At 42.5% G+C, this 12,313-nt stretch overlaps 1 protein-coding gene across 2 annotated transcripts in view; it reads left to right on the top strand.

Moving 5' to 3' along the window:
- The first annotated feature begins 265 nt into the window (after nt 1–265).
- Nucleotides 266–12,313, top strand: part of LOC125905510 (leucine-rich repeat transmembrane neuronal protein 4) — a 134,254-nt gene continuing 122,206 nt past the window's right edge. For both annotated transcript variants that reach the window (XM_049603498.1, XM_049603499.1), the window contains exons 1-2: nt 266–1,042; nt 10,258–11,819. In XM_049603498.1, the coding sequence (XP_049459455.1) occupies nt 1,039–1,042; nt 10,258–11,819 (1,566 nt within the window). In that variant the 5' untranslated portion in view covers nt 266–1,038. The remainder of the gene's footprint in view (nt 1,043–10,257; nt 11,820–12,313) is intronic.

The raw sequence follows: 12,313 nt of genomic DNA on the forward strand, positions 1-12,313 counted from the left end.
CACACATGAATCTTATTTTCTATTCAGGAAATTATAACTGATTAATTCCTTTTTATCTACAATGTTATATTCATATCTACACTGAATTGTGAGGACATTTAAAAAAAAGATTTTCTTAAGCTCAATGAAGCAGTTAAAATAAAGGGCTGGCGATGAGGAGTCATTTCAGTCTCGCCTTATAATCGCGCCACCCTAACATTTAACTCACGATGCACCCTTGGACAAGTTCACGGGTCGCAGTCTCACCAGAAGAGGGCATTCCGATTCTGCCTGACAAAGTTGCCTCGACATGCAGACGTGATTAACAACAGCGTCATGCTGCATTTCAAACCGAGCAGCATCGAGAGTGAGAGCAGGATTTGGACACAAAGGTGGATATTTGGATGTTTGATTATTACTCCGCGAGACTCGTTGACAGCGTTTCACAGAGACTTGTGGATAACTGACCGGTACTTTTCTCAGTGCGCCATGCGCGGATCAGTCTGAGCATCCTCGAGAATAGAGACGCCGGGGGTTTTACTTGGGAGAGGAATCTAAGGGCTGCTCGACTCCTTTGGAAAATTACGTCCTCTTTTTTTGCATCATGCCACCGTATTTGTGAAGTTTCGGGACAGGATTTTCGCGGATTCTCCATGCGCATGTGAGACTGACATGAATTACTTGGATGTGGCTTCGTTATTGTCTGCGCCTACTGCAGTACTCTTTTTGGCTGTAACTTGAAAAAAAAATCTTTCGCTGTGAAGACATGGATAGGGAGTTCTGAACCCGGATTTTTTTTCACCCTTTAATCTGGAGTTGGAAGTAAATGACATTCGCCCCGGTTCAGCTGTACGGTTATAGATGCAGAACTAAACCGGATAGCTCATCCAGGTCCGGGAGAGTAAAGGGCAGGTGCGCTTTGCAGTCGGCGGCTGCGCGGAGAGACCGGGCTAGTGGATTAGGACGGTACCTGTCTGTGGAGAGCGCGTCATGCGGACTCGGATGTCGCGCACCAGAAGCCATTAAAACCTGTAGGCTGGAGCTGACAGATACGCGGATATGGGTAAGTTCTGTTTATGTTACCATCTTTATGAGAGCGTGTGTTGTTTCAAAATCCAGTTGTCCTCCTTTCTTATAATACATCACGGGGTGGCTCGTCTCCTCCGAGCAGAACCTGCTTTGTATCAGATGTTTGCATCAAGAAAAACGTCGTCTTATCAAACGCACTGTAAATATCTAATAAGGGTTTTTGGCGTCTTTTGTGAAGTGGCTCGGGCAGCTTGAAGGATGTGGCAGAAGCCTGTGCTGTAGCCTGTTAGTCGCAGAGCTGCAATGTGTTTTCCTCCATTTCCTGGCGGTATGGCTTATTAGAGCCTAAGGATACTTATTTTTCTATTCTATAACGCGGTGCGCTTAAAGATGTGGCTCAAAAACACCCCCAGCAAAGCAAATAAGCCCGTTTGTCTGAGTGAGATCTATCCATTTCCTTCCCTTGACTAGTTAGAGTGGCTGGCTCATTGGCATGGACTGAAATGCTAATCACGGAAAATGTTGGAAGCCAGTCAACTTTATAAAGCGTGGCCCTGCATAATCATTGATTGTCCTTAATCTGTACGCACGGAGCCTATTGTCCAGTTTCAGCCCCGGTTGCTAACGCCTCCCCCCAAAAACTCTTGTGGGGCTGAAGGCACCGGTCGTGCAGGCTTTGCTGATTCTCATTCAAGAAAGCCGTCGTATGGATTCTGCACCTGCTATCAAGAGGGACTCTCCAAATCGAGTATAAAACTGTGCGCCCATGTATCAATACTCTATGTGGGTTTCCTTCTGTGTTGGTGTGTGTGTGTGTGTGTGTGTGTGTGTGCGTGTAGTCAATACCCCTCTCCTTTAGCAATGCGTGCACGTGTTTTCACCATCATATTCTTAGTTACATGTAACAAGAATTTACCATTTTGCCCTGTTGTGTTTCCCTTACGCCTGCGCACACTTACAGACTCACAACCCACCCCCATCATCCTCTTGGCCCCCCTTTCACTCTGCCCCTCTCTTGGTATTTAGCTGTTTTGCATTATTTCCATCCTTTCCCCCCAAACTCCAAATACCAACTCCATCTTTTTGCATTCTCTCAGTCTGATATTATTGTCTGGGGTAGCCTAATCTCCTCAGCCATTCTTAACTGGTATACAGATGGCCAAGTTCACTGGTGGTGCTGTGCCATTAATTGTAAGGCCGCATGATATATCGACCCACGGTGGGTTACTGCACCACATCAATATAAGCTACAACAGCACAGAAAGCCATACAGCACAGAGCCCAGGCGCAATTTATGTGTACTGCAAAGCCACCATATATGGTTAATCATAGGAGTCTGGTTTATGGGTCTGTTCCTTAATTTAATATCACAGCCATGTCAGAGGAACCCTGCGTACTTGAGGTGCAGCAGTTTGGACTCACACGCACATACAGGTGCGCCCACGTGCCCGCAAACACATTTGTCACGTCCTGGGTGCACAACCCAGCCCGAAGCTGCAACTTTTGTCAACCATATAGCTCCATGCTGCTGCCCACAATTATTTGATGATTATGAGGCGCTGTAGTCTCAGTTATCCACCAGTGTAGCTGACTGCGATGCTCTTCATTAACAGCATGCAATGCACTTATGTTTCATGGACCATATCATGAGAGATCTGCTTTGCAGGAAGAGAAGAGCAGGGTAGGGATTGTAAAAGAATCCACAGCCTGAGATGCAGTTGCAGAGCTTTAAGGTGAATCCCGACACCTAAATGACATTTCACACTCTATAGTTGCTTTGTTAGAATTAAAATCAGGGTGATGGCACTCTCAGGCCCGTCTGCGAGGACACAGTAGCTCGGTATAGGCAACAGATGACCTTCTGCCGGCACTACAGCATCCAACAGGCAGCATTGTTGAAATGTCAGGTGGAGCAGGTGAATGGAGGGGACCAACCGGGCCTTTGAGGGCAATGTCGAGGAATTTGTTATTTACATTCGCTGATTTTAAAAGATCAATGGCGTGCGGAGCAGCCGGGGTCCAGCGTTTAAAATCTGCAATATGCATTGAGCTATAAACTGGAAAGGTTAGCCAATAACACTTGTTACGTGTACAAATGGAAGCTAATCCTCAGTAATGTTTGAGGTTACAGATCACAGGTGAGCTTAAAGGGGAACTACACCCATTTCAAAATCATTATTATTCCTATAGTGTGAGTCAGTCCAAAAATATAAGCAAACATGAACAACTTTCATCCAAATCTAAAACCTAGAGGGCTTAAATTCAAATGTGTGATGTCATCAAGTATAAAGTCAAGAGTGGTCCATAGATAATGAATCGGGAAGATGTTATAGATGACACTGAGAGCTACTAAGGGAATCTTCTGTGATAGAATATCGAATAGAATGAAGCTCCTATGTGTATAAAAATGAAAATATTCTGTGGGTACACAAAAGCAGTCTACCATTCATTGTCTATGGACATCACAAGCTTGAGACTCACTTCTCTGCTTTCAGGCTTTGAGAGAGAGTAACAAATTTTAAAACCAAAATTGCTAGTCCATGAAAATATCATATTGGAATTGTTAATGTTAGGTGATGTTAGGTTAATTGTAGTTATTCTGTTTGGCTAAGGGGACGTCCCTCAAAGCTTCAACAGAAAGAAAAACAAAAATGTCATTAATTTGGTTGATAATCTGCAACATATTTATTCCACTATGCGTGTGAGGACGCTCACTAACATAATGCACTTCCTGTCCCTTAACCATCACAACTAAGTGACCCTAACCCTAACCTGAACCTTAATCTAACCTCAACCCTTAAAGAAAGTCTTAACCTTTGAAGACATGTGGAGTCACCGTCCAAAAATGCTATCATTCTCAAGATCTAAAACTCAAATATGGTCCACATTAGGGCTGGGTATCATCACCAGTACCAATTCCAATACCTATACTAGTGTTCTTAAAGTGATACCATACAAAAAGTGCTTCATTGGATACCTTTTTCTCCTACTTTATTCAACACCACAGGCATGTAGTAAAGCTTTACTTTCGAATTTTCTGGTGGCATCTCGGCACACTGAACTTCCAAATGATCAAATACTCACTTCATAGACCTGATGGATTGTAGCTACTGTAGTAGCTGCAACTAAAACCAAACATGCACTCTCTTTTTTTCTAAATCTGGATACAAAAAGGATTGAATGCAGGTATCGTTTGAATGGAAAGGTTTCGACTTGGCACTGGGTTATTTCCACTGATACCTTAAAAGGTACTGAATACCTATACGCAGCCATAGTCCTCACAAAGAAAAATATGAAACACCCTCCCCCCTTCAAAACCAACACAATATGCTTTCTTTCCAGTTCAGAGCTATATGTGTTTCCAGTGTTTCAGTATCCTTTTATTGAGCTGTGTTGCTCACTGACGAACACAGTGACATCACTGTGGATTCATGTGTTCAACTTGACCAGTATGCTCTTCTTTCGCTGGCTATCTAAGCTATTATAGGATGACATGGAAGAAAGAGACAAAGCACAACCTTTACAGTGACATATGAGGTTAGTTTGTTTTGAGCCCCAGAAAAGAATATTCCATTAATAGAGTTTAGCTCAGAAATAACAATCAACAAGAGAGAGGGAAAGCCGTCGCTTAGTTACTGTTTATTTACCCGCACATGTGCCCTTTATTCTCCAAATAGGATTGTATTTTAGTCTCACAACTTTGGCAGGTGTAGCAACATGTTGTGTTTTCACAGTAACCATCATGAAAAGTATCATAGAGATCAGAACAGAGGAGTTTTTATAGGGCGAGAGAGTTTCTCTGCGGTACAGTGATGAAGTGGGTGAAGGCTGATTGGTCATATACACACACACACACACACACACACACACACACACACACACACACACACACACATACACACATATATATATGTGTGTGTGTGTGTGTGTGTGTGTATGCCTAGTATTCGTGACTACTCCCTTCAGTCCTTTTCTATATTCTACCTAATCAGTGATACAAATACAAGACGGGCACACCAGGACACAATGTTTTCCAACCTCTGTTGAAATGGTCTAACTTGGCAGGCCTTGCTATCATCTCAAAGATAATTGGAGACTAATAGGATGGCTTAGGCCGGTCTGGGGACGTCCTTCCCTATGTGTTCGGCTGCCGTCCAGCCTCTGTGTGCAGTCAAGGCTGAGGCTAGTTGCAGTTTTGTCAATGACAGGCAGCAGATAGCAATGAGCCACTTGTGTGCACTCAAAGTGCACCAGTTAGCGAGTCCATTTGCCAAGTTATTAAGCTACATTTGGTTTTATTTTAGGTCAGCAGTAAAGTGCACTTACTCTCTCTATGTGTTAGGGTTGAGAGGCAGAAATAGCTATCTTCTTGTGCTGAGGACAGCAGGGCTGTCTGCTACATAACTAAGCATTACGCACATGCCTTTAGACAAACTTTAGCTTTGACTTATCCATCCATATTAGATTTAGACAGATGACTGCAGGGGGTGACAGTGGGAAATGAGGAGCACAGGTCTATATGTTATCAAAGGGAGCACTGGAAAGAGAGCAAGAAAGATGTTCACCCTAAAAGTTGGATCTGAGGGCAGGCGAGCCAGAAAGCAAGAGGGCTGGGGAGTGAAAATGGAAATCACCAAGGGAAGTGAAAGGGCTGAGGAGCTGATTTTGAACACATGCATAAGAAATAGACTTCACATTATAAAAACATCCTGATGACTGCAGGGTTCAAGGACAAGCATAACAAGGATAGAGAACAAAATGAAGGAGGAATTGTTCATCTAAGGAGATACAGCATACAAACGGTAATGGCAAGGGGTACATCAGGTAAGAGGTAATAGAGACACCAAACCCATGAGTGACAACTCGGAGGGTGACTTGTGCTCCTTTGTGAATAAGATTAGAGGAGTAGTAGGGAAGGAGATGGCTTACAGAGGCATTAGCGCACAGAGCGCTCATTAAACCACATACAGTGTCAGAAAGGGGGAGAGAGGTGTCTTGTGAGGCAGGCTCAATCTGAAAGAGATGGCAGAGTCACTTCTAATAAAGCAAGCCTATTATGCACATGGGAAATAAAAGCAACAGGGGTCTGTTTCTACAGCCTCTTGGGATGTGAGTCAAACACAAAATTTAGAAAGCATGCATTCATGTATAACAGCACACACATTCTGTTCCCCAGTCTATTAAAATTACTTTAAATGCACATGGAACATTACACTTGAGCACTGTTCTATATCTGTGTACTTCTGCTGTGTCTACCGCGAGCCTTTGAGGGCTGTTGCTGGCAAATTAGTTAAAGTTACATTCAGAAACCTGAGTCAAAAGCAAATTGGCTGCACTCAGAAATACTGCGTCTTGTGATCACCGTCTTTCTGTCTTGCCACATTTATATGAAAAGTATCACAATTGTGGGATCCCAGATGAAGAAACGTGATTGATGTATCTGCTGGTATAATCAATAGCCAGCACAAATTATCTGTACAGCTCCGCGGTTCCCTCCATCTGTAAGGAATGATGAAAGATTCCTCCGAAAACAAACAGTAAGTGTGGCTCTCTCTCAGTCACACTCTTAGACACACACACAAACACACATACAATACCCATATGGGATCAGCAGATGCTTGGCAAGGAGCGAAATGGCTATGTTAGATAGCATATGCTCTATGATGCCTCTCAGCCACTCTATGTCAGGGAATTATTTCTGACAAATCCTGCAAAGATTACGAAAAAAATACTAGAAAATTGAAGACATGCTTACTGCATCAACTGCACTACCCGCAAAGGCCAGACAGTCCGTGTTTTGGCGCATTATCAATGTAACACATCGACATGCGGTGCAAAACATGCATTTTAATAAGTTGGTGGATTCATCATGGCGCCTGCCAACACATCATGCATTTTGTATGATAATTAAAGTATGGACTACTTCTATCCTGACATATTAATCTAATCTCACTGTGATAATAGTAATAAAGTCTATACATGATGATATTGCTTTGAGAAACACACATAAGTGGTGAATCCTCCTCAAGGGGAAATCAATGTATCTTAATGATAGATCATTAGTGGCTCTGTAAAGGGGAACGATTTTAATGGAAACAACTTTGTCTCACCTCAGAACGAGGAATGATATCACAGGAAGCCACCGATCACTGTTCTTCACTTTTTAAATCGGATTTTAAATGGAGCCTCTCCCCTCCGTAGTTAAGAAATTTACATCTTAGACATGTAGTCATTTTTTTTCTCCAGCAGAGATGAGCAGTGTAATTCCATAGGGTTGGTAGTGATTTTTTTTATTTGAACCTGTGGAAAGCAGAATCAATGATTCATGCTGAACCTGTACTGCTTTGGTTCGGTTATACATGAAATGGCTGGAGTCAGAATTGAAACGCCTCTGGGATTGTATACACAACCACCAGCCCTTGAATGTTAATTTGCTCTGTACAGGCTGCCTTTCACAACTTATCTGCTGCTGCCGCCATTGGTGCAATGATGGCTTATGGGATGACTGAATACAAATACAGATAAAGATATGATTGAGCAAATTGCAAGTTGCTTTGCTTCGACTCTGGTTGTCAGTGTGTATTCACTGTAAACATGCAGCGAAAATGGCATCAATCCAAGCAGCTAAGACCATGTAATTTGAGATACTGAGTCCACATAGTGTGGACTTTATATATTGTGATTAAAATAAAACATGTGAATTGATCCAAACGAGCAATATTATTAGTATAAAGCAAGGCCTAGTCGGTTATCACTTTAAAAATGAGTTTAAAAGTGTCAATAGTTTTGAGTCATTTTCAAAATCACAGTGATCAGGCCATGTTAAGCCACATTTTTATACCCTAGGGGTCCAAACTATGCTGTAGTGGTAGAGATGGATGTACTACTAGGTAGATGGGCAGGTTACCGAGGAGAAAGTGGGTATACTGGGCTGATAGGTTGGTATATTCTAAACGGCTAGAAAAAGCAGTGGGCATACCCTGTATACGCGCATATATCCTTCACTACACCCCTGGGCTCAAACAAGTCATGCCGTACTCCTGAGAATACTGTTGTCACTGTCAGATGGAATAAATTGGTGTGAGACAAGGTGCCATCCCTTTAGACTACTTGCTAAACATCAGAGCATAAGATTTACAGCAAAAGCAGGTTTTATAAGAGATTATATCGTTAAATGAATCCTCTACATTAGATTTAGCAGGCTTATCATTTGTCTTCTGCATTCTGATTCAGAAAGTCAGCAGTGCATTTGCAGAGTCCTGTTTCCTTTCCGTCTTAATAAATGAATTAAAACGTTCGTACGGTCTGAGATTCTTGGAGGGTAGTGAGTCATAAGATACAGTTTTTCAGACTCGAATCCAATAGCAAAAAGCTCATGAGGTGTGCTTTGGTTAACGCAGATAACAATTCTCTTTACATCCATTGAAGCTACGGATGTGCGCCTCTTTACTAGGCAACTTTTCCTTTGCTACAACCTAAATGGAAGTTGGACTGTTGAGTGCTGAAGGAATATACTACAAAGTGGCAGATCAGACCACTTTTAAAAAACAAAATTGCATATAAAACTAAACAGAACAATCAGTCCATCAGTGTAAATAGTTTCAACAAAATATTGTGCCAACAAGCTAAATAAATAAGTATAATCTCTAAATATATATAATATTTTCAGTTGAAGACGTCAGCAAGGAGAGATTTTCCATTATATTATTTCATGTTTTAGGGCAAATAAAGATATATAAATAAAGGCTGTTAGTTGCAGCATTAGTGACTGAACAGATCTTAATCTTCTACAAGAATAAACTTAGTATCTTTTGGTTTTAGGCTGTTGGTCGCACAAAAAAAGACATGACACCTACAAACTTTGTACACATTTTTAAGTTTTAGTCCAGATGACTAATCAATTAATCATTTAAGTATTTCATTAGACAAAAACAACAAACATTTAGTGGCTACAGCTTAAATTTTGGTTGCAAATGTGAATATTTGCATCTGAAGACATCAGCTTAGACAAATTTTTATTTATCTTTCACTACTTTCTGACTTGTTTTAGTCCAAATGCTTAATTGTTTAAGTATTTTTATTAAGCAATTAACAAAAAAAAAAATCAATGGCTACAGCCTCAAGTTTGGTTGCAAATGTGAATATTCGCTGTTTTTTTAAATTAATCTTCAACAATAACAAACTGAATTTCTTTTACCTTTGAAATGTTGGTTTGACAAAAAAAAAAAAAGACCTTGAAACTTTTTTCACATATTTTATGATTTTCTGACGTGTTCTAGTCCAAATAATTAATTGATGAATCGTTTTACCAAAATAGTTTTGGTTCCAAATGTGAATATTTGCTGGTTTTCATTATCCTAAACAATAATTACCTGAATTTCTTTTGGGTTTGGACTGAAATTAAATGGCTAAACCCACAATTTGGGTTGCAAATGTGAATTATATATATTTAGGAGCACTGCTTTAGGGGGCACATGTTTTGCTATAGTCTGACAAGATGTCCCTAAAGCAGCAGCAACTAGCAGTGGCACCATCAGCAACTTGACTGAACTTGATTGTACTGAAGCTAATCAAATGTTTCATCTATGCTAAGCCATGCTATGTGTTAGCTTTATGTCATCATTTATCTGTTTGATGATGTGCATAGTGTCAAAGGTCAATAAACTTAATAAGCTGAAAATGAACTACTGAGTGTGGCTATCACATCTAGCACATAGCAGCAGTTATTTATAATTGTCTTGACTTTCACAAAATGTTGTGCTGTTTGGTGACTTTGCTTTCATTTATTTCTTATGTCTTTGGCAAGGGTGTTAGTGCTCTTCACACCCTCTCTGAACACACATTAATCATAACACTGAATATGAACTAAAACACAAAGGAGTTCACTTTTTGCATCACTATTGCTGGTTGTTAATCAATCAAAATGTACAAACACTGATGTTTGATGCTTACCTCAGATTACCTCTTCAGAAGTTGTGAGCAACACTGCCAAGCTTGTTGGGCCTCGTGTTTTCTTTGGCAGTCACTCAGTTCTGGGTAAAGGACATGTCCTTGCATTGTATCTTGAGAAACAAACAAACAAACCAGAAAAAGGGGGACATGGCTGGTCATTTCCAATACCGAACACTATGTATATGAAAACATTCTGTGTGTATAATGTATATGTCTACCAAAAGACAATTTCAAATTATTAATCAGGGATTTTTAAGCCTGACTTAATTATCCTTTCTTGTTTTCCTCTCCCTTTAGGCTCTGCTCTGCGGCGTCGCTGGCTAGTGGTCCAACTCCTGATGCAGGTGTGGCTGGCGGCAAATCCATCTCTGAGTGAGCGCCCATGCCCCAAGAGCTGTCGCTGTGATGGAAAAATTGTCTACTGTGAGTCAAGCGCCTTTCGCGATGTCCCCAAGAACCTCTCAGGAGGCTGTGAAGGCCTGTCCTTACGGTACAACAGCCTCGCCAGTCTCCGTGCAGGCCAGTTCGTAGGCCTCAACCACCTCATCTGGCTCTACTTGGACCACAATTATATTGCCTCTGTGGATGCAATGGCTTTTCAGGGGGTCCGCAGACTTAAAGAGCTGATCCTGAGTTCCAACAAGATCACATCGCTTCACAACACCACATTCCACCCTGTCCCTAATTTGCGTAATCTGGACCTGTCATACAACAAACTGCAAGCCTTGCAGCCTGGGCAGTTCCAGGGCCTACGAAAGCTTCTCAGCCTTCACATACGCTCAAACTCTCTAAAAATCATCCCAGTGCGTCTGTTCCAAGATTGCAGAAACCTTGAGTTCCTGGATCTGGGTTACAACCGTCTGCGCAGTATCACTCGAAATGCATTTTCAGGCCTAGTCAAGCTCACTGAGCTGCACCTGGAGCATAACCAGTTCTCAAAGATCAATTTCTCTCACTTCCCTCGCCTCTACAATCTGCGGGCACTTTACCTGCAGTGGAATCGCATTCGCTCAATGAACCAGGGCCTGACCTGGACCTGGGCCTCCATCCAGAAACTGGATCTGTCTGGAAACGATCTGACGGAAGTGGATGCTGTGGTTTACCAATGCCTACCGAACCTGCAGACCCTCAATCTGGACTCCAACAAGCTGACCAACGTGTCCCAGGAGGTGGTTGATGCCTGGATCTCTTTGACTACGATTAGCTTAGCTGGGAATGTATGGGACTGTGGCCCTGCCATCTGTCCTCTGGTGGGCTGGCTGAGAAACTTCAGAGGGGCAAAGGAGACCACCATGATCTGCGCCTCCCCCAAGAAAGCCCAGGGAGAGAAAGTGATGGATGCTGTTGAAGCTTTTGGTGTTTGTCAATCAAACCCAGCGACAACACTCACTGTGAGTATCCCTCCAACCCCATCCAGTGTCCCTGTGCAGACTGAACGCCGCCCAGCCATTCTGGCTTTACCTACTGGTTCTGGAAAGAGAGGAGAGGGCTCTATCCGAGGCCCCACATCGTCAACTGTGACCCCACCTGTGGCACTTCCCCCAGAGCAAGACTTGGAGCCTGTGTCCTTCCATAAGATCGTGGCCGGAAGCGTTGCCCTTTTTCTATCTGTTGCAATGATCCTGTTGGTAATCTACGTGTCTTGGAAGCGCTATCCGAGCAGTGTCAAGCAGCTGCAGGAGCATTCGGCAGCAGCCCGCAAACGCCGCAAGAAAGCTAGAGAGACGGAGCGCACCCTGAGCTCTCCGCTGCAGGAGTACTATGTGGACTACAAGCCCACCAATTCTGAGGCCATGGATGTGCTTGTGAATGGGACCGGACCCTGCACCTATACCATCTCAGGCTCCCGAGAATGCGAGGTATGACCCACACCACCGCCACTCCTCCTAAACAAAACTCTGTCCACAGCGAGGCGACCCGAGGTAATTATTTACACTGCTTTGATAGATGATGAATCTGCTACTTGATTACTTAGCAGCAGGTTAGGTAAACACTGTGTACCCATGGATTACCACCAAAGTGGTTTTAGCATCACTTTGTGTATAACAAGATATTACTTGTTTTCAGATGGGTGTTTGCACATTCGCTTAAACCCTAATCTCTGCTGAGATGCAAATGTTTGCTTTGCTGCAAAAATTGTACAGACATACAGATAAATGGGACTGATTACATTTCCTATTCTGCATAATCTTGAGCCTAAGCTATGCTGTCTGTGATAAGACATTTGTGCTTGTTTAGGTACTTGTTTGCTTTTTTTCTGCTCGGGTATCACAGGCTTTGTGCTTTGTGTGTTTGCTACTACTATTCAGACTTTGATGAGCAGCATTGTGTAGGGACAATAGCTGAATGGTGG

The sequence above is a fragment of the Epinephelus fuscoguttatus genome, linkage group LG18 (genome assembly GCF_011397635.1).
Source record: "Epinephelus fuscoguttatus linkage group LG18, E.fuscoguttatus.final_Chr_v1".
In the NCBI taxonomy this organism is placed as follows: domain Eukaryota; kingdom Metazoa; phylum Chordata; class Actinopteri; order Perciformes; family Serranidae; genus Epinephelus; species Epinephelus fuscoguttatus.